General features: G+C 34.1%; 2 protein-coding genes across 3 annotated transcripts; one reads left to right on the top strand and one right to left on the bottom strand.

The window, feature by feature from the left end:
* Window positions 1–1,339: 1,339 nt before the first annotated feature.
* On the bottom strand, window positions 1,340–7,368 carry RpS24 (ribosomal protein S24). Of its 2 annotated transcripts, none has more exons than XM_071583786.1 (5): window positions 7,251–7,368; window positions 6,866–6,934; window positions 6,415–6,624; window positions 5,456–5,572; window positions 1,340–1,610 (listed from the first exon to the last, which is right to left on the bottom strand). In XM_071583786.1, exons 1-5 carry the CDS (start codon window positions 7,251–7,253, stop codon window positions 1,599–1,601), a joined length of 411 nt encoding a protein of 136 aa, XP_071439887.1. In that variant the 5' UTR covers window positions 7,254–7,368; the 3' UTR covers window positions 1,340–1,598. The 2 variants fall into 2 exon arrangements, with proteins under 2 accessions (XP_071439887.1, XP_071439888.1); XM_071583787.1 differs by having other exon boundaries at window positions 1,340–1,410; window positions 7,251–7,366.
* Window positions 7,358–22,178, top strand: Sirt1 (Sirtuin 1). Its single transcript, XM_071583783.1, has 11 exons — window positions 7,358–7,505; window positions 7,948–8,086; window positions 8,174–8,286; window positions 8,372–8,616; window positions 8,697–8,997; window positions 9,090–9,254; window positions 10,123–10,281; window positions 11,593–11,710; window positions 13,341–13,528; window positions 14,777–15,019; window positions 18,095–22,178. Exons 1-11 carry the CDS (start codon window positions 7,358–7,360, stop codon window positions 18,292–18,294), a joined length of 2,019 nt encoding a protein of 672 aa, XP_071439884.1. The 3' UTR covers window positions 18,295–22,178.
* The last annotated feature ends 1,723 nt before the right edge of the window (window positions 22,179–23,901 follow it).

Below are 23,901 nucleotides of genomic sequence, written 5' to 3' on the forward strand. Positions count from 1 at the left end.
CTTAGGTAGATCAGACCACAAAGATAAACTAAGTGAGATAGATTCCATGACAGATAGGTACAAATACTCATTCTTTCCCCGAACAATCAGAAATCATAATAGTAAGAAACCGAAGTAACTTTAGAAATATTGAAAACATTGAATTTAAAAGTCGGAGCAAAGTTAAACACTGCAAAGCTGTTAGGTATACTTTCAGGTGCATGTGTATGTAAGATGTAGATTGAGTGTTTGCATGTGTGTGGGGGTATAAGTGTTCATGCATGAATGTATGCCATGTTTTATTTTTGTGGATATATGATTTTGCGGTTGCATGCGGTTTTTTTTCTCTTTTTCTTTTCTAAATTACGGGTGGTGTCCTAACACCCCCCGCCACATGCCCTTGCGGCGGCTTGCGGGGTATTAAGTAGATGTAGATATCTCTAGGGGGAATGCATAATCCCTTCCATGGTGGTCCATGTCCACATCACCTTTGCAGTTTATAATGTAACACATATGCTTGTAATGACAGGATAAGTACCACTCATGTAAAAATACATTCTAAAATTGGTAATAAATTCTTGGTTTACCATGGGGAAAGTGAACTGAAATTCCAGGACACTACATATCCTTAGGTTTTTCCAGGGGCATACACACGTCGCAGTGAATCCTTAACACAAACAATTATTTGATCTCTTGCTTCACCTATATGAACCAGTCTCTTCTGGCATATTGGGTTAGACTTATACAACTAGCAGTCTGATGCCTCAGCACCCATCAGGTTATTTTGCCACGACAGGACTCAAATTACTGGGGAAGAAAGCAATGAGCAAATTACTTACAGAAATGGTTAATATACTTTTAAGTACCTGTACCCCATAGACTCGTAGACATAGCTCCTTGGTGTGCACAATTATAACCAAATCATTCGTAAAATTTCTTCTGATGACAGGATAACAGGTACATATCACACTATCATTTAAGGTCTATCTATATTTATTTTATCCTTACTGTGCAAACAAAACTTTTACAGAAATTAATTGCTTTTAGCCACATATCTTCCATCATCCCCATGAAACACAATAGGTACTTTGAGTACAGTATTCAACTGCAACATTGCCCCTGATTTTCTTCATTTTTTCTGGTTGTTCCCCAGGAATATTGGCTTGAGATAAAGCACTCACCAATACCAAGCTCAAAAATAAATACAGGCAATCAATGCCAGTTAGAAGATCATTCACCTCACTTCATAAAAATGCCATAATATTTCATCAGGAAAAAAGAACTTGATTGAACATCTTAAAATCGCACATTTGGAGCAAGATTACACAAGGAAATAACACAAGAATACTAAAAATACATGTCTCATATAAAGAAATTTATTCCCCTCACAATAATTACATAAAACAAGTGAATACAGCCATTTGCAGGTTACTGAAACAAAAGAATGAACTGATTAATTACTGAACATTATGGCAGCTAGTGTTTGCCAATGTACCCCATGGTAAAACCACCACCAAAACATTTTAACAGTTCTGCAACAGCAGGATTGATAAGTTAACTTTTTGCATCTGAACTTGTCGGGTGAAGAATGTATAGCTTCCAATTGGACATCAACATTCCTACTTTTTACCCTGAAAGAAATTAAAGAAAATGAGAGCAACCTTAATGAAACTCTTGAAGAAGTTAGTCTCAGTTGCAATGAAACCACTCTTCATGCTTGAACTCCATGCCATAATTTTGAATTAGCTACACTCCATTCACAGAAAACATCTACAGCTTCGTTAAGCGTCATAAGCTCAGTGATTAAATGTTGTCCCTTTTCCTAAGGAATCTAGGTTCCCTAACAGGATAGTTATTTTCCAGATTTTGAATCTAGACTTTCTTCTGAAGAATGTGCAGTTTTTCCATGACCACTCAGTACAATTACCTCAAAGCTGATGGCATATTACAGTAACCCAACTGATATCACCCTACAATGACCCCTACCAGTATTCTCTTTTGTACACTCAAGAAATACAGACTATATATTAATTAAATACAATATATCAAGTAAAATCCCTAATTTTCACTACTCTAGGGATCTCATAAAATGTGTAAAATGAAAGGAGGATTTCCATTATTAAAAATGATAGTTTTTTGCCTCTTCCACTTCCATTTTCTAGCAACATAATATTAAGGTTCCTCAGTAATCAACGAAAACTTAACACACAAGAATCTGAACTACCTAGCCATTCAATTAGTGCAAACAGTTACCAAACATCAACTTTTTAAGAGAATTTAATTACTTTAGATTCAATGCAGTTTTGATGTGATAAAGTAAGGTTCAATACTTTTTATTAATCAGGAGCCTATCACTGGTATATCTGTTACGCGGAGGCATTACAAATGATTCTAGTTGTCAGACACCAGTTCTTGTATTTTTCATGCTTCATCATGTTTAAGTCATTTTTTTCATTCCTCATAATTTCAACTTGATGTACAATATGATTAATCTCCCTCATTTATTCTTACAATGCATTAATTATGTGAGAAACTCCTAGTCATACAATGTATTCATTTCATTACATGAAAATTTTCCTGCCAGAGAGATAAGAGAGAGTTTTAAGTAGATCACATTTCCATCACAAGTGGCACTCTGATTGCCCAGCTATATTCTAATTCTTCACTATAACCATTCACATTACTGCTCTCTCTTCCTTTTTTGTATGAAACAGCCAAATAGTTTTTTGTTAAAGCTGAGGTACACAAGTAACTATTTTCAATAGGGAAATATCTTTAATAAAACCCATAGTGATGCAAATGCTGGGTAAACTGAAAATGACATTGAGAAACCATGGGGTTCCACATACACTAATAAAATAGAAAATTGTGGGAAAACACAATTTCCAATAATGCAACTAGAGTTTGGCTGAATATACAATGAAATACAGGATATAAAAACTGTTAACTCAGTCTGTTTAAGCCATAGTGTCCGTATTTTTTCATTGAATCCATGAATTGAATCTGCTACTGGATTGTAATGGAAATTGAAAAGTCCATTTTGTTGTTCTTTTAGAATTTCTTCCTTACTTCTTCGCACATAAGAAAATAGTCATTGAGGGATTTTGTAACTTGCAGGTTAAAATAGCAAGAACAAATCAAAATTAATACTCATCAGATGTTTTAATCTACTTTAGAGGGAAAAATAATGTCTATAAACAATTGTACTTAGCAGTCAAATTAACATATTTCAGTGGGCACCTCAGGGTACAGAACTGGTAAAAGAAAACAATATGCCCGAAATATAGAACACATTGAAAATGCTTGGAAATACGGCTATCTGTAACATTCTCAGGGGCTGCCTCAAATCGATTGACTTCATTACTCACATGCATATTTTATACACACAAAAATATTTTTTTCACAAAAAGTGACAAGAAAACTCAACACCATGAACTGCTGTGACATTTTCCAAAACTATGGTTAAACGATGAGGCCTCAGATGCTACTCCGTAACATAAAAACTGGCTGAAGAGCAAAATTGAAGTAACCATAAACACACTGAACCTTGCACTGTTACTCGAAGGGGACAATTTTTTTCATAACAAGAATTTAACATTGCACCTAATTCGATCAATTACTACCCTGCCAAAAGAAGAGGTAAGTACTTACATGGAAAAATCTTTCTGACATTTCTCGTGTCTACAACGCTTCATCAATGTTTCTATTTAGTCTTAAAGTCATACTTTTTCCCTTAAGCTTTAATTTTTTTAAAGAGTTAACTGTGGCTCATCAATTTGAGGGTTGTTTGTATTTCTTGAATTAAAGCTTAATACATAGTGAAAATTTTCATATATTCCAGTGTGTTTCTAAAGAGAGCTCAAAATTTAAGGACATAAATGTGAGTGTGACAGATCAAGAGAAAACAAATTAGCTTCTTCTACAGAGATAAGGTTAGCAATATGTTTAAAAAATTTATCTTTCTTCCAAGTCTGCATGTATATTTTAATCATTGAAATTGAGGGCCATATGAATGTATTGCCATAAAAATGTAGGTATTTTGTGCTTCCATGTAACATGCACAATACATTTTTGAGCATCAAATTGTAGGAATTTTTTTTAAATATTCAACACATTAACAGAAATGCTAACTTTAAATGAAAATGAAAGCATCTATTTTAACATTGGGAGGTCAAAACAGAATTTCCTGTATTCTAATTATTAACTGCTGCATCATCGTCAATAACAGCTGATGAATAGTAAAATCAACGTCAGTATGGCACAAGTAACATCCAACTCAATATATGCTGAATGGATAATTAGCAATCTAACCCTTCTGCATCTACTCAGCTAGCCTATTTCCAAAAGAAGATAACAAGCAAATGCTCCCTTAATGGTTAGAATTGAGAACCATATTCTTCCTCAAATTATGCAAGGCTAGTGTATCATAATTAGGTGTTGCGACGACATTCCCTAAGTCTTGCGTCACCTCCTAAACAAACCCACACAATTTTTTATTTTTTGGAAGTAAAATGAACTCGGGGCAAATGATTGAATTTGAAGAGCAAATTTGAAACTTCACTGCATCTGATGAAAATCATTTATAACGATAAGGTATTAACGCATACTACCAAGTGCTCCATTCAATGCTATTTGAACTTCTGAAAGCAGGAAAAATGCCCAGCCTACCATTCTTAGGAAGAAAATGCTCAGCCAGCACATGACACTCCTGATATGATACCGAAACAAAGTTAAAATATGACAATTTCATAAACATCATTTCACTTTATTTATCATGCAAAAAATATGATAGATTTTGGTTAATAAAATCCACTTCAATCATGACACACTCCAACAAATGTGCTATACTTCCTTGCAGGAAAGAAACTGGTAGTCAATCAGGTAATGGTTTTAAAACATGTTAGTACATTGGCAAAACACTGTTACAAGAGAAATTTTGTTAGAATATGTTTAGCTGTGGCAGATCAGTAAAATGTAAACATTAACAGAAATTAAGCAAAATTGTACTTGATTACAATGACTGTAAGTCAAACTCAAAAACATGTTCAAAATTACTTTTTGTGAGCATATTCTTAAGTAACAAAAACGAACAATAAAAACTTATTGAAAAGATTACCATTTTGATTTATTCATTGGCATATAACATGAAACTCAATTTAAACTGCATTTAATAAACAACCAATCTACTTGAATTTCATTGAAAAGTACATGCTTATAACATGCAGGTAGAATTTCAGACCTTAATTTCATGTCAAAATTGCATTGTATGCCAATAACCATGGTCTTAGTGAAATACAATTTCATTCACAAGATTGTGAAAAGTATGGGATGGTGAAATTGTCATTTACAAACATTAAAAATTTTCAAAGCAAGGGAGGCTCGTAATGGCCTTGAAAAAGTTCCAGGGGCATACATACACAGTCAAAAACAAAACAAGCTGCTTATGAAAAACTGGAGAAAATAATAAAACTCATACCTTTTTACCAGATGCTGCTCCTACTTTGGCCTTCTTTGTACCTCTAACCTTCTTCATCCTGTTCTTTCTTTCCTTACGCTGTTTTCTTGTTTGCTTCTGTTTCTCAAACAGGCCATGCTAAAAATTCAATATTAGTCTATCTGATGAATTTGTACAGAAATATAAGTCCAAGGCCTTTTTGGCCCATTAGCAATCAAAATACTACAGTGCACTAGAAATAACAAAACAGGCTAAGACTGGTGGCTTACTTAAGAATTAATGTACATTGTAATAGTTTGCATGATTGGCTGGGGAGGGACAATGTGCGACTTAACGTTGGGACAAGAATTGCTCCATAGAAGGCCAAACAAAGGTGTTACCCCAGCAATATACAACATATATTAATACCTATATCCATGTTTTATATGTAACAATAATGCTATCCTCCAAACCCTAACAACAAGTTTGTCATGGATACTATCAATTGGTCAGAGGCAGCCCTAATGATGATACAATATAGCACAACATCAGCAGTTGACAGTTAATCAGATTTATCAGAAAGCCCATAGGCATCACAAAAAATGCAATCATAACATACCATTCTGTTGACCACTACTTCATTGCACTCACCCCAACAAGAAAACATTTATGGGCAACTGAAAAATTCTATTAAATGAAACTAAAAATACTTAAGTATAAGGGCCTTCTGTTACTATTTTGGATTCATCACTTGGGGTAATGTATACATTTAGATGAGAGTGATTAATAGCATGTAGTGATCACACTGTCAAATTTTTCATGGAATTTCCTTATTATACAAATTTAAAGTCGCCAAAGTCAAGGGATAGGGAATCAATGTTCAATATGGTGTCCACGCACAGTAACTAGTCTGCTTTAAATTAACTTGAGGATAACGCTTGACCTGAAAGTTACAAAAACGAGTGCCTAAAGTTCACATGCCGTTATAACCCACTACTTACCCTGGCCAGTCGATACTTAGGTTCGAATTTCTTTGCAAAATCTAGGGTATCGTAGACTAACGCAAACCCCGTCGATTTTCCACCTCCAAAAGCTGTCCTAAATCCAAAGCAGAATATTACGTCCGGTGTCACCTTATACATCTTAGCAAGCTTTTCTCTAACTTCTGTTTTGGGGATCGAGGGTTGACCTGGGTGTAAACAATCCACAACCTGCAAATACAAAAACACAAATATTGACTTAAAGAGCATTAAAATTAAATGTATATATACTAAGTGCACTATAATGATTATTAAGTTGGTTTTCAGAATGTAAATTGGCAATCCTGCTCATTTAATAAAGCCGATCAGTGTAAATTCCTTAACTTACAATAGCTACTGTGTAATCACTTGGAAATCAAACATATATGGGTTAGCCCAATATCAAATACTGTAAAAAATTAACCCAGCTTACCATCTGTTTACGGCATAGTAATCTGTTCGTCATGAACTTTCTAGTCCGAATGGTAGCTGTGCCTTCACTCTGAAATACAAAAACAATGAGCAATTAGAAACCTCGAGCTGTCAAAATACCACAATGTAAAATTTCTTTCCCTTTTTATCCAAACTTAGTTACAGTTGACAATGGTAAATATACGCAAATAAATGTAATTGAAGATCAGTACTACAATAGGCCATGCTCGCAAAATGTTTCCATTTACTATCTTGCATGGCTGAGCGAACTTAAATCTAAGTGTAAACGTAACAAATTATGGAAAAGTGGTTCAAAAAAATTTATTAAATTATCCTTTCTCTAGCGATGCCACTCATAAATACAGATTTAATTACTTTCCACGTACCATGTTGGATGAGGCCCTGTGAGACGACGTGAAGAAAAAGATTCCACCGAGTTGCTACCAGTGCCACCTATATCCGGTGCATAACAGAGGCAATAGAGCTATCGAAAATGGCGGAGAATCTCGAGGGAGGGGACTATTCTTCGCCAGCGAAGCGTCTCAAACTTGATCACAACGACTCTAAAACTAATTCAAACATTGAAGAAGCTCTGGAAACATTTGCTGCCTCCCTTGAAAATGTTCGGGACAAGTTTGATGGTAAGTTAAAGCAATATGGATTAATGGAATAGTTTACATTTTTCAGTTAAAGATGGCGGATCGATGTTAAATCTTGCGCTCGGGCATCATATGCGAGAGTGGAGGGGCGGGGCCCACTTATTTACAGTTTATTTCAGTCTTTAGTAAAAATTACCATAATTTATAAATATTTTTTGCAATGAAGACACATTTTTCAAGGAAAGGGGTACAATAAGCTTATTGACTGTAGAACTATTTTTTTGAGCTGTACTGAGCGATACTGTTGCTATGGCGGTAAAATTGAGTAGTGGATACACTTGGGAATTAGATACGAGGTGGATTGGTGATTACATAGCCTCAACCTAAGAGTAAAATTTTGTTGATTTTTCTTAGTTATCAAGTTTTATTTAATTTTACACATGATATTTTATATTTTTTGGTCTAAATCATTTTATTGATATAGGTGATCATTCAATTCCATCGGAGGCTTTGAACAGCGGCGACTCGGGCTTCAATGAATTTTCTCCGACAACCTCCAGTGGGGATGAAAGTCAACCGGCGACATCTGTCTTAGACGTATCAGCTAAAAGTGATCTTGAGAAGTGAGTAATCAATTCTACGTCTGGTTTTCAAAATTAGCAAAATTATGAACTCCTTACAAATAGGTTAATAATTCTGTCAATTTTCAGAAATGAAATCAGCAATACAGATGATAGGGATGAAGTCTCTTCTACAGTTAGCAACATATCTGACTTAAGTGGGCTTTCTGACTTAAGTGGTCAAGACTGGAAACCTATAGCAGGTAATTTGATTTACTCATCATTGGATCTGTCACTTTGAAATGTTGTTTTTTTTACTAACATACTGTCGGTTAATGCTATTTACAGGTCCCATGGGTTGGGTTCAACGGCAAATGGTAATGGGTGCTGACCCCAGGGAACTATTATCTCAGTTAGTAGTGGATGGCTCTGAAATTCCTCATCAGTTCGATGATGTTACCCTGTGGAAGATTATCGTTAATATCTTGAGTGAACCTCCCAGGCGAGAGAAACTACGTCATATTAATTCTTTGACCGATGTTGTTCGTCTATTACGTGGTGCAAGGAATGTTATAGTTTTGACGGGTGCCGGAGTAAGTATGCTACTCCTGAGTGTCAACTAATGTGTCGGTTTTACCATGGACTTTTTTAAAACGATCTTCCCCATCTTTAGGTGTCAGTTTCCTGTGGAATCCCAGATTTTCGCAGTAGGGATGGAATATACTCCCGATTGGCTATTGACTTTCCTGATTTGCCAGATCCGCAAGCCATGTTTGACATTACATACTTCAAGCAAGATCCACGGCCATTTTTTAAATTTGCTCGTGAAATATACCCAGGCCAGTTTAAACCATCGCCTTGTCATAGATTTATTAAAGCTCTTGAGAGGCATAAAAAACTGCTTCGAAATTATACACAAAACATTGACACTTTGGAAAAGGTGGCTGGAATACAAAATGTAATTGAATGTCATGGTAAGTATATTTTTCATTTTTCCACATTCATTCATTTATATATATATCCAATTGATGTGCCAAATATACACTCACCGTTATCTTTAAAACAGGTTCCTTTGCAACTGCATCATGCACTCGGTGTAAGTTTAAAGTTACGGCAAATGAAATTCGCAAGGATGTTTTTTCACAGAGAATCCCCATGTGTCCAAAATGTTCGCAGTCCAGCACTGGGTCATCATTTAATGCAAATGATAAGAGAGGAGAGTGGTACAGAGGTAAGTTATCATGGCAAAATCCCACTTTTAATTTGAGCAATATATAATGCTGGGGACAGAATTTTCCACTGGTGATATCCGTGAAAGTACAGGGTCAAAATTTTCTTGATTTACAATGGGATGTAGTCTAAAGTTGCACTAGAAACGTCACAAAGGTGTGCTTGAGTTGGAATTTAGTGGTCCAGGTAAAAACCTCTAGTTGAGTCTCCTATGAAAAACTGCAGCAAGGTGTTGAAGGTTAAATTGGCCATTTTATTTAGAATAAAAGTTCATTTGTAGCACCTTGCTACATCATCTTTGGTTCCCTACCTCTATATCATCCCTTAGGGGAAAGAGTTGGGGAGAATACTTAATAAATTTGAAACTCCAATAGCCGTAAACAGTTTACCTTTCTAAACAAAGTGAAGATGAAATTAATTGGCTAGCGCCACAAGTCAAAAAGGGGTAAAGGTAAAAAAGGATAATGAGGTAGGTAAAAGGGGTAAAAGGTAAAAAAGGAGAGGATAAGAAAGGTGAGTACGGTGAATTACGTATTCACCTTTCTTATCCTCTCCTTTTTTACCTTTTACCCCTTTTACCTACCTCATTATCCTTTTTTACCTTTACCCCTTTTTGACTTGTGGCGCTAGCCAATTAATTTCATTTTCGCTTTGTTTAGAAAGGTAAACTGTTTACGGCTATTGGAGTTTCTAATTTATTATATATTACTAGCCGTAAGAGCTCATTTCTATCAATATGAGAATACTTAAGTTTCCCAAAAGGGTAATCAAATCTTTGTTGAAATTTTAAAACATTCATGCACTGTGGAGTGATTATATAATAATGTGGTTCTTCAGTTGAAAATTTAAAATGATTCTTTTCCCTTTAGACTTGGCAGCACAGGGTGTAATGAAGCCTGACATAGTGTTCTTTGGTGAGGGCCTTCCTGAGTCATTTCATCATGCAATGGCAAAAGACAAAGAGCAGTGTGATCTTCTCATAGTGATTGGCTCATCATTAAAAGTCAGGCCAGTGGCTCTAATTCCAAGTAAGTTATTTTATTGTTTTTTGTCATTAAACTTCAGGTAGTTTTCTCTTATTTTCAATCAGTATTCTCTTTACATTTTCATTGATGGTCTGCGAATTTTAAGTTTGTCCTAATCAAGATCTCCTCCTCGATTTTTTTTAGAAAATAGCATGTCTATTTTTGTATTCCTGCTGCCGATTTAGTAGGGTGTGAATTTCATTCACTTTATAAAGATGATGATGTTATACGGTAGAATCTCATACAATGAGAAATTTGTTCTGCGATCTTTCTTACAGGGTGAAAAATTCAATTCGTGAAACAACATTTGGCATGTAAATTAATGTAAAATATGATATGCGTTCTATACAGAAAGAAAAAATTATGCTTAAGGTTTAATAAAAAATTATACTTATATATCGTTTAGAATCGTGGCTCATGTTTACCTTTCCTTCTATCGTGGAATGAAGTAACCGGGAATGCAACTCTTTGTAGAAGCAAAAGTCTGTAATTCATGGTTTCCTATCCTTTTCCTGTTTAATGTTTCTATCGTTTATTTGGTGGCTTTCAATATCAATTTTTTATCAAACCATGCCTAACGTTCATATAATCTTATAGTTTAAATTGTCTCTCTTAATCCCTGGTCATTATCTTCTTATACTAATACCTATTTTGGTGTTGTAACCCATGACTCCTGCCTCCCTATGATTGCTTGGTGGCATGTAGATATGAAGAGTGATAAAGTTTAGCTTTTACTTCTACTTAAAATATTCTATCAATTACATGCCCTATAATTCTGTAGAAAAGTATAGCTTGCTGATAATAATATAAGTAATGTGAAAGGTTAACTAATATCCCTATCAGCTTAAATTTGTGGGTTATGAGGTTCCACTTCGATCTATCTTCAATAAATGTCAAAACGATGCCTATGTTTTACATTAGTTTGCATTATAGGTTCTTCAGCCCTCCCAACAGGAAAGAAGGGCATTTGGCTAAAAACTACATTTCTATCAATTAAGATTTTCATCGCAAGTAAATTTTTCTCAATTCCCAGAAAAGTGCTTATTAGAAGTTTTACTGTATGTATTAAAAATACTAATCATCTTGCTTGTAATTTTTTGATTAGTTCTCATAAATTTTTTAGTTAAAATACCTTAGTGAAACAATAATTCAGTGCAATAAATTTTACTTTACTGTCATAAATTTTTGGCTCTTGTGATTAGCATTATTATCAATAATTTTGTCAGTTTTCTGTGTGATTTATGGCATCATAATTATGTTCTATCCACTTAAAGTATTTATAATAAAGGTATTGCCCATAAAATTATTTTTCAGGTTCCATCCCTTCCAATGTTCCTCAAATTCTGATCAACCGTGAGCAGTTACACCACTTGAATTTCGATGTTGAATTACTAGGTGATAGTGATATCATTATTAATCAGCTGTGCCACATGTAAGTAATGTTTTAATATATGATTAAAATTTTTATGCTATGTTTTTTTATAATTATTATTGTTTATCATATACCAGATCTTACCTTTATCCTTAATTAAGATTAATAATAATGTTGTGGAACCTCAGTCAATTCTACCTGGTTATAATGATGACCTCTCGCAGTATTAAAGTTAAAATGGCATAAAATTTAAGAAAACAGGAAATTCTGAATTATCCTATTATTAGTATTATTGATATTCTACCATTTATCTAAGTTTTGGATAATAAGCAAACAGACCAATATTTTGTAAGACGAGGGACTGTTAGAGTTTTGAGCATTAAGCTGGCTACCTATGTTGAATTCTTTTGAAAATAAAATGATAGGATATTGTGTTATATTGCATTATAAGGTGTTTTCACTGCATGGCAGATTCCTAACACAGAAGGCTATTCCTATTTTCAGTGGGTCAGTTGAAATTTGGATGACAGTCGCTTTTGTTACTTAATTGTAACTACATTCACGTTTGATCCGGAATATTAATTTTTTAATCATTGCATGAGAAGAGTTTCGTTTGAATTATAATTGGTTGATACCAGGTGGTAGAATATGTATCATCAATCATTCGATTGAGTTTGTATTTCATTGTGCATTTGACTGCCCTTTTGAAGACCTCTTAAATGCCACTTAAAGGTCCTTATGAATAGCGTTAAAAGTCAACTATTTAATCTGGATATTTGTTGGACCAGTAGCCTTAAGATTATTGCTTTTTTGTTCTGGGTTGATTCTGGAATGCTTCCAAGCAATGTTTTAACAATGGCATAGGCATTTTACACATTTGTGTTCTCTGCAATGATTCTGAAAAATGTTTCAGATCCTCATGGTTGTACTTACTATCTAATGTATAGTACATTACAAAATTTGCAGCTATAAATGTATCAATCATCATAGAATTCCAGAAATTTGTCAGCATTAGGTCTAAATGCCTTTCAGCTGCCTTGTGTTCATGCTCTGAAGAGTAATTCGTGTTAACAGAAATGAAAACTCTTGCAATTTTCCATTTTAATAAACATTTGTTTTCAACTAATTTTGATGTACTGCATCATTTTCAAGTGACTTTTTGGCTTGGAAATAATGTAGTACTTCGAAACTAGTGGAAAATAAACCTTTATTAATTGGAAAATTGCAAAAGTTTTCATCTCTGTTATTATGGAACAGTTCCACCTCATCACACCTAAATCTGTAATTTTTATTAGTAATTCATTAATTCATTTTAAAATTTAATAACTTAAGGATGAATGCCAATAGACTCGGTATATATCGGGCGAGATACAATGTAGGTATCAATTAGCTGAGAGGTGTCCCCATTAATGCAATGACTAATAATTTGAGCAGCAGTACAACATTTGAAATGAAACTAAACACGCAGACATTGAAAAATCTGTTCCTTACTAATGACTTAAAACAGTGGCCCTTATAGGTCAGTTATATCTGTGTAAACCTGGCCAAAAAGACTCAGGCTGATTTTAGAACACCTTCTGGAGTAAAAACAGTGAATCTTTTGGGCCAGAAAATTCAGTTGTCCCTACTTCTGACCATTAACATGTTTTATTTTTAGGAATATCTCTTATTGCATATTTTTGATTTTTAGGCTTGGCGAGGGATGGAAGGAAGAGTGCTGGCAAACTCCACTTGCGGAAGCACGTCGTCTTAATCCAATACCAAGAAGAAGAAGACGGAAAGGCAGTGAAACATCTGTGGAACATCATCCCATATTGACACCTAACTCCCCCAAGGAAGACAGAATTGGGCACTGTGCAAATGAAGGAGTTGAAAAGGGTATGTTTGACCCTTATTTTAAGTAAAATTTTACTCTTTCCATAAGTATCCTTGGATCTTACTTTGATTTACTTACTTTTACCCTCTTAATCTTACTGTCTGTTATTTTGTGAAAATATATTTTCTACATTTTGGTTCTATTAGCATGTCTAAATAGGATTTAGGATAAATCAGTTGAGTGGAAATACAGTGGAAGTTTGCTGAGCGAGAATCTTGTTTGTAAATGTTTAGTAATTTGCAGTACAAGGAAAAGCATTTGCCCAGAAATGACTCACTGAATGAGCAAATTTTATCGAACAAGAGGAGAAGGGAATTCCCAGAACGATTGAACGCTTGCTACTTCAGTTTTTGTTGAGCATTTGTTCCACTAGCTTAGCTCGCTAGTGATCACACATTTTTCCAAACCCGTGTTCAAACACATTTGTGATTTTTGTGTGCAACGTTCAATAATATTTTGTGCTTAGTTCTGAAACTGTACCTGAAATTGCCACGGGAAGACAGCCATAAATAAAACCATTAACATCAGAATCAACTTGAAGGTCGGTTTGGTAGGTGATGGTAGAGATCACCTAGTACTAAGTCCAACGGCATATGAAATTCACACATCAGGGTAGGAGGGCCAGTGCCTTTCCCTGTGACAGTTATGGTTTCCCTGGAAGATGTACCCAATCTTATCCAATATTTTAAATTTTATATTGCATCCAATTTAAATTCAATTGAAGATATTTTTAATCAGCAGTTTTGTGGAAAATAACATTCTCTCAAAACCTTTCTAACCAATTTCAGGAAAACCTGTACTTACGCAGTTATTTCATTTATGCAATTTTTGTAAAGGAATGAATAATATAATCACCTTACAGAAAGTAGAATTAATAAATAATAGCTGGACATTCCATCTGTAATTAAACATTCAGCAAAAAGCACTTCGGTGCAAACTTAATAGCATTAATTAAATTAAATAATGCGGGGGTAAAACTTCTACAGTTTGGGTTGCAAATCTACAAACAATGCTTTTATGTTTACAACTTGATTAATAACTAAATACTCTATAGTAGTTTAAAAATTTCGTAGGTTGCATGACAAGCCACCCTATTGTTGCCTCCTATTAAATTTCAATAATTAGTTGAAATTATTCATGTTGCATGTTGTTCAATCCAGTTCCAGTATTTGTTAATCATGGTAGTATCATATCGTACTTTTTGTACTTCTAACCATTAAATGTGTAATATTTTCCTGAAATTGAATCAGGTATGACCAAGGAAGAAAGTGGAGATAGGTCTCGCTGTATACGTGATCGTCATGCATCTCTTGACTCTACGGGAAGTGTTCGATCGACTGAGAGCAGTGAAGATGGAGTGAGCAATGCTGGGAATGAAACTGAAACTTATGAAACACCAGCTACAACTTCTGAACCTTCAATGAGTGAAGACAGACTAATGATGAACTGCTGGCAGCCTAAGGTTCGGGAGAGTCTGGCTGCAAGACTTCAAGGTAGTGTAAAAAGCGTAAATCAATTATTATTGTTAGTTATCAGCTTACATTGATTAAAAAAGTGTCTTATGGGTCGGGAAATACAGTAAATCCTTTATCCTTACCTACTTCTGTGGTGTATTAATTGATAGTATCCAAATTATTTTGTTGGATTATCCATCCATTAAACAGACAAAAAGAACTGGAGGTATGAATGAAAGTGGGTGGGGAGTTCATTAAGTAAGTTAGGTTTGCTGATGACCAAGCTCTAGTTCGTCAGTCAGCCAAGGGGTTGCAAGGATTGCTGAGTGAGTTAGAAATTCAGTGCGATAGATGTGGGATCAATATAAATGATACAAAGTTAATGCGCTTTCCAAATAGAGAAAGGCTAAGCTTAAAAGTAAAATTGGAGGGCAAAAACAAGAGCAGGTGGAATAGTTTATGTGTCTCAGAAGTGTTTTGGAACAAAATGGTCAAAGTAGTAGGGATGTAAGGAGAAGAATTGCACTAGGCAAAGAGGCTTTCACAAGAAGGAGGGAATTGATGACAGGGACGTTGGGTAAGGATGTTAAGAAAAGGCTCGTCAAAACTTTGATATGAAGCGTAGTTATGTACGGTGCAGAAACGTGGTCACTGAAGCAGGATGATAGACATGAATGTAGATTGGAGGCTTTTGAAATGTGGGTTTGCAGAAGGATGGAAAAGTTGTAATGGACCGAAAGGAAATCAAATGAGGAAGTGCTAGGTATGGTGAGCGAGGAGAGAGGGTTGTCAGCAGAAATCACAAGGCGGCAGAAAAAAAGGATGAAAAGCATATTGATCGGCAGTGGGATGTTGAAGACAGTCGTAGAGGGGAGAATGTTAGGCAAATGAGGAAGGAGCAAGAATACGATAGGGATGTTGGGTGGGATAAAGGCAATATACAGAGAAGAAGAAGGGCTTGTTGTTGAGTGAAACAAAATATTTATTTGGTACTTGTTTCCATCCAAAACCTTCCTTTACCGGTAAATTACCTAATAATAATAAACATGAAACTATCCTGTCTCTTTTTCTAGATTGTTCACATAATGTCATTACTGCTGTGGTGTCATTAATATATAGTCCATTTTTAAACCAATCCTATCCTGAGCAATTATTTTCCCTGTTCTCAAGCCTTTAGTTTGTGGTCACCTTTCCCATGTATGAAGTTAAAATTTTGGTCCCGTAGTCCTCATATACTGCTGCCGCTCCCTTTTTGAGTGGGAATAGATACACATGTAATGGAATGTTAAAGTGAAATTCCTTCCTCATAAATGCTTCAAATGAACTCTCAAAAACCTCTTTGTTTTCCTAACCCCATAAGAAGTTTCTTTTAATCACTTATCTACCAGGACCTTAGCTATCCCCATGAAAAGTACATTAGCCTTGGAGTCCAAATTCTTTTGCTAGAAAAAATTAGTAATTATGGAATTTTTTGTTTATACTATCTAGAATTGGCTTCACATATGATTATTAAGGTTGCTAAAAACATTAGTAAAACATGCTCTTGAGGAATTTCCAGTCTATTTAATTATCATATGACATGCAGTTATGGCTGAAGTAAGATCTTATCATATTGGACCAAATAAAAGTCAATGTGTTGGTGACTAATTTACATTTTTAGTTGATTTCACTTCTTATATTAAGTTTGCTCTCTCAATTTCTTTCACTTCCATGAAATATAAGTTCGTAACATAAGTAGTTTTGTGTCGCCATCCTGGCTAGAGTTGAGCCCTCAGTTTTGCATTCCAGTGGCAAGGAACATAGAAAGGCGAAAAACTCCTGTAATAATCCATCCAATTGCATGTTTGGATAGAAGCATCTGGTTTTGTGGTAACTTAGTGCCTCCTGAGCAAAATCCCCCACTCTGTCCTCTTTATTTTGAGCTTGAGAACCTTAAGCTTCACTAATAAGATGACTTTATCCTTGGGAGTTACTGGGGATAAAAGATTAAACTTCCCGTGAAGTTCATTCATGTAAATCAGAATGCTAATAGTGTACACCATCACCAAATTGCCCTCTTCTTTTTTTAAGTAAAATTAATTTAATCAGCAAAAAGATGGGTGGGTGGAACTTGGTAATTTGTCACTGTAATTGCAATAATTTGACCGCCATGTGTACATCATCACTGCATCTTCAAGGGTTAATATTAATTATTATAGTCCTATTTGCATACACATAACATAAAAGTACATGTCTAGATATAGGAATAGTGGTGACAATACCAAGTAACAGATTGTGAGTTTCTTTAGGACTTCCATTCCAATTTAGCTTTATTGCTTAACTGTATTTGACATTATAACAGTGTCTATACCACCTCATTCCTCTCCACCAACTTATCAGTGACAAAAAACCATAGCAGTTTAAGCCCCGCCAAACCAACAAATGCAATTTCTTTTCCTCAATTTTAGAACAACTGGCTGCCCACAGACTTTTTGAAATGAGGGTATTTTCACTTTTATAAATTGAATAGATTAAATATAATATAATTTCCAAAGTTCTCAGCAACCAAATAGTATTATTTATTTATCCCTCAATCTCACAATGGCATGTATCTAAAACTAATAGAGATCTGAATCTTGATGTTCCAACTTTACTAGAACATGAGCTATGAACTACCTGAGCTTGATTTAGCCAAGAGTGCGTACTTGCTTCTTTCAATATGCATGTTAGTGGATAGGATGTAATTATCTAATGATTAAAAATAGTGAACTTCATTTTTGTTTCTGCCACGTACATATGCACATGCCTGATATATTTCCTTCAAGGCTGGTATATGAAACTTAGAGACCATGTTGGTAATTTGTTGTTTTTAATTTTCCTCTGTATTAGAGAAATTGCCTGTTTATTATAATGATGTCTTAACTATTAGAAATAAATTATGTTGGAACATTAAGTTAGAGCTAGCTAGAAAATTGCCTGAATTTTTCACAAATAAAGGCATGATGGAAACACACTGCCAATGCCTTTTATTTATTGTTATGATGTCCCTTATCAATCAACCATATATTATCATGCATTTGATTTTAGTGAAGTCAATTTAATGTATCAAAAATAATTATCTTTTTATTATTTCAGAAAATTCATATTATCACCTCCTGCCCAACCGGTATATATTTCCTGGGGCAGAGATTTATTATGATCCAGATGATGAGCAGTCGTCCGACTCATGCGATTCTGATAATGATAATGACAGAGGGGAGAACTCATCGGGTGATGAGGAGGAGGAAGACTTTGCGGAATTCTGGGAAGAAGGAAAGAGAGAAGGTGGCACGTGATGCCTTCATTTGTTTTTTGTAACCTGTACCCTGTGAAAAAATTAGTGAATATGTGGATTGACTGAGAGGGATTTATTTCTTGCATGAAATTATTTTGATTAGGTTTTGGAAACAGTTGTGAATTCCATGCAATTGATAAAGCCATATTTAAATTTGATATCCATAAGTCCATATTTTTCATTTTGCACATCCAGTATGTGTAATTTAACGTTGTAATTACTTTGAAAAAGTGATAATTAGGTACTTTTGTGTTGTGTTTCGTCATTGTTTATATATTTATGTTTGTGTATGGTATATGTCCCTTCTGATGTCAAATCAAGTGTTACAAATGGAGCACAGTTACATGTACAAAAGTTTGAGCTTTTGCATTTTTTTACCAGAGTATTATTTAAATTGCAAATTTAAGGTGTTTATTGATGCTCATTGAATTCTGAATGAATGAGTGTGAATTTGCGGAGAATAGTGAGGATTTCAATGAATTTCTGGGGGATTGTTGGTTTTCAAAAATTAAAGACCAATATTTAAATCAATAATCAGTTTATAGTGCAAGTGATTTGAGTGATAATGAATATTTTTCCCTGGGCTGCCATGCCATTTTCTGAAAGGCAAAGGTAGATAAGAGACCATCCCACTTAGTGAGTGACTGTTTTAGTGCGTGAATGTGACTTGTTAGGCCTGTTATTTCATGTTTAAATACGTGAATGTTTTGTGTGCTATTTTTGTCTGTTTGAAGGTTATTATTTCATGTAGCCTAATTTTTTTTAAATTTAGTGGGTACACTAAGCTTTCAACTTTATTTCTTGTTGATGCAATATTTGTTGCTTCGAGCAAAGGAATGACATTGTTTTCATCATGGCCTTACAGTTTCTGGCTGTCCAATTATTCTACCCGAAAAACAGCTTACCATTGTTTATTTAAAGAGTTTCAACAATTACTCTCCAGTTTGGTGGAAGAATAATCCTATATTCTAGAGATACCCACTTAGGTTTGTTATTTTCATTTATATTCGAACAGGTTAGTTCATAGGAGTGATAGTCTTCTATGATGTGGAACCAACTTTAGAAGTACTCCAGTATATTGCATTATTTCTGTGAATTTAAGATTATTTAGTTCATAAGGCATTTTTATATCTAGATTATGTATTTAATAATATATTGAATGTTTCATAATGAGATTTGTTCAAAAAGCATATTAATTTTAGTGTTTGACTAATGCGAACTTCATCGTCCTTTGAAGAAAGGAAAAGTATTACTTAAATCAAAAAATTTTTTAGTACCATTTTACAAAAAATGAAATATATTCAGTTGTTCATTAAGGCTCTTTTGATTTTTTCTGTTTAATTGAAGCCACCTTGTGTACTAGTATCAAATGTGCTAGGTTTACTTTTCAAAAATTATTTTGCATTAATCATCCTGCGACATAGTAAGTACAAAAATACTTGCTCAATTGGCTTCAGATGTGTAAGGTACAAAAACCACTGGTTGAAACAGTGTTAAATCATTAGCATCAAAGCTTAATTGCTTCTCATATTCTAAATCCTTAATACCAAATGGCTCATACTATCATGCTCTCAAATGGAAAGTTCTTCCTAATGATGAAATTATGCCTGGTAATAAGTAATATTGCTAAAAGTGAAATTGAATTGAATTGCATAATTTCTTTCAATAACTGTGTATATTGTATTTAATGGATATTTTCGAACACTCAAAATACTAATATTATTGAAAACACATCTGGTTTTTTTTTAGAGCCAAAATTGAAGATTAACTGAAAAATGACTTAATAGACACCCTGAGTGTAGGTGGTAGTCTATAACAAGAAGTGAAACTTAATACCTGAATTTCATTTACAGTCTCGTGTCAAATTACAGGTATATTCAATAAATTTGGGCATTTTAAAATGTATTTTATGTAAAATTCTAAACCATTTGTAAAACTCTTAAATTCATTAGTGCTTCCGCTTGGATATATGAACTATTCTATGTATATATCCTCTGATATTCTCAGTTCAGGTAATTTTTTCCTTATCTGGATGAGAAATCTGTCGTTCACAATATCAAACACAACTTTGTAAAGAAATATATATCGGATGGGCAATGAAAATTATAATTGAAATGCTTTCATCTTTGGGAAAGTAAAATTGTGGTATTTAGCTGCTCTGTAGACATTCAAAATAAGTAAAACGTTTTGTCCTTTCACAAAGTCTATATCCTTAGCATATAATAATAAGGTTGAAGATCCTACTTTCTTTTTTAATTGTAAGAAGACCTGTGAAATTTTGAAGTTTAACACCAAATTTAGCTCCAGATTATGTAAATACTTCTGGATGAAAATTGTGATACTTCCTCTGGAAAATTTCTATTCTTGGAGATTGATGCATTCAAAGAGGTACAACAAAGAGCCTTAGTACGAGTTTCACTACAGTGACAAGTCTTGTTCATTAATACGAAGAAATGTGAAGACTTGCTAAAAAAAATTTCCTTAGAAATTATATAGAATGGCAGTTTTGCAGATCATTACTTAATATCACTTATTGTGGTTGTGTCCAATAAATTTTATCTTCTAGTCAATTTCAACAATATTTTTTGCAATAATGCTTATAGCTCACTCAAATGTATGTGGTGTCTTCTGAATTTAATTTCCTGTCATAGTCCCCTTAGCAATACAGGATTTCCAATGAGGTGCTTTTCTTGTAAGCCTTTAATTGAATCATGTCCGAGTGTCGGTTGGTGGGATCATATAAGTAATACATATGTGAATATGATATGCATTGTCGGGGGTAATATTACACTCCTAAGGAATAAATGGTGTAACATTTAAGTACCAAATAGGGAGCAAACATGCAAGCTATGCATGTAAACATGCAAGCTATTTATTTTGTACTTTACTTACAGCATTGTCAATATGTGCATACCTTATTAATTTCCTGACTGCAAAAATGCCCATTCTGAATAGGAGCCCATCAAATCTCCTTTGTAAGCAATATAATTTCAATTGTATTGAAGTTACTCGATTTCAAATGCAGAATCTGTATTTATCTACAATTTTTGATCAACCTATCATTGATGCTGCACTTTTTCAATATATTTTTTATGTAAATCAGTGAAGGTTGTATGCAAAATGTTACTACAAATTTAGCTATTGTTATAAAGTGTCAGAACATAATGATGGTATTTACAACCATTTAAGAGCTTTTTGTTAAATGCTTCATTATATGAATCAGTGATGTACTGTTTTAGCAAGTAACATTCTTTTCCATAATAGATAGCTGCAGTTACTCACTATAGACATTTTATAAGCAATAAGTTGTTGAAATATTTGTGAATATTAAAAAAATGTAGATTTATGTTGTTAAATTGGCTAAAACAATGTAAATGCATGTAAAAAATGGTTTGGTGGTAAATACCCATATATCCCATATTATTTCTATCAATTTGTTATGTGGGTAGTACAATAATATTTTGATTTATTTGTGCTGCTTATGTGAAAATCATGCCGATGAATTAAACATGACGTGTTTGTGCTTCATGTTTTTTATTCAGTGCTGATGACTTAATTTTTAATGCTAGTGTAAGAAAAGTGAAGATTCCCCAATTATTACCATCAAATTTAATTTTAATCTATGAGATGTCTTTAAATTTATTTCTGTATTTTGTTTTAGCTGATTTTAAAATTTGATCTCCTGTAAGATTTAATAAGTACATGCATCATATGTTTTATGTTATATTCCTGCCTGGGTTACTGAAAACAGTTATGCAAAAGTAATTTCATCAAGCTTTGTTGTTCTAATGTCATTTTTCCTCTGCATTTAACCATTTTTATTGTTGTTAAATCTGATTAAATTATTAATTTTGAAAATAAAACATTCATTATTCCTGCTTTGAAATTTTGTGAATAAATAATGGTGATAATGAAATATTTTTTCTCATTGCAAATAATTATGCATGCGTCTCAATGCGGAAGGAGAGGTTATAATCTGCACGTATTTTTTTGCTTATTGGTTCTATTTCTACTTAAGGAATTGATAATAGTCACTATCTGGTGCAACTTTCATGGAAACCTGTTGGCTATTAATCCACTTATTATTTTTCCATCATCCATTAATTACGTTAACATTGTGATGAGAGAGAGTGCCTATAACATCAAAAAATCTGGTAATAGCTTCACCTGTATCCTCAATCGTATGTCACCATTTCTCCCATGAGTGTTGACTTGGGTTGCATAACCCTCAGGATTGTTTGAATTATACCCCTTAAAATAATTACTTTTGATGGTGATTTCAGTGCAATAAAAACAGTTATATGAATACTACCAAAAATATATGAACACATATTTATATATTGCTGGAAAACCTTCGCAGAATAACGGATGAAATGTTTGCTCCAAGTGTAAAATTTTCCACTTGATTTTATCCAAGACCGACCTATTGGTTGTAGTAGTTTTTAGGGGATGTGATTTTGGTCAAGGTCATTTGCGCCATTGAGGATGGGTGGACAAACCAGGCATTGGCATTAGCCTACTCTAAGCCAAGGGTCTGCAGTTAAACATCCCATCCAATGGATGGTGTACTAACTCGGAGTGCTCTGCACAAAGCCCCTCGAGTAGGGATCAAGATACTGCTGAAAAATATCAGCCTTCTCCAGGATTCAAACCTAGGTCTGGTATGTTAACCACTGCACTATCCTGAACCCTTGATAATCTGGAACCAAGGACCGAATGAATTTGAGTTCTGCCAGTAAGCGTAATGTGATGGGTGAAAAATAATTTCTCATGCCTATCAAAGTGTAAAATTAAGGGTGTATGTACTGTTTGCCACTGCACCATCCTGATCCCCCTCAACCTCTTGGTGTTAGACTGCAAGGAATTACACTTTAAATCGCATCATCCATTGGGCATCTGCAAAAATGTTTCAAACTTGGTTGTACCTGCATCAGCTTCATATCTGTTGGATATGCCTGTCTTTGATAATGGTGAAGTACTCATCCAAACCAGGATAGTATAATGGGAGAATTTAGACTTAGTTTTGAGTAGTTCTCATAAGCCGACAACAGTCATCAACCTTAGTGTTGGTCTGACAGGTTAGGTAGAGCACACGAAGTATTAAGCTCAACTGGATGTTAAATTCACATATCAGGGTAAAGGGGGCAGTTACATTCCCTGTGCCATGTATGGTTTCCGCGGCATATCTGGTACCCAAAAAATCATACAGCTGGGGTAGCCCAGATAAATCCCATATCAATGATGGAGAAATGACTACAAGATATATTCTAACAACTTTGCCAATTTTTGGTACCTTTGAATATATCTTTATAGAGTTTCAAAAGTTTTTTAGTGACAGTTTTGATCAATTTTTGACTGCAGAAATATGTACTGAGTTTCTCCATAAGGGCATGGCCAATAAATATCAGTAAAAGTAACCCATTGGGTTGTCTTTTATTTAAACAATGCAACTTACTGGTATTTAAGGAAAAGATAATTTAAGATGATAAGTGTGCTGAAAATAATTATGATAGTACACAGAAGAAGTGCTCCACTGCTTAAGAACAGTTGTTGAGAGTTTTATAGGTTCGTTGAATAAATATCAGCAATGAGTTGGTTTTGATTTGGC

The sequence above is a fragment of the Hetaerina americana genome, unplaced genomic scaffold (assembly GCF_022747635.1).
Source record: "Hetaerina americana unplaced genomic scaffold, ioHetAmer1.1.p SCAF_15, whole genome shotgun sequence".
Classification (NCBI taxonomy): domain Eukaryota; kingdom Metazoa; phylum Arthropoda; class Insecta; order Odonata; family Calopterygidae; genus Hetaerina; species Hetaerina americana.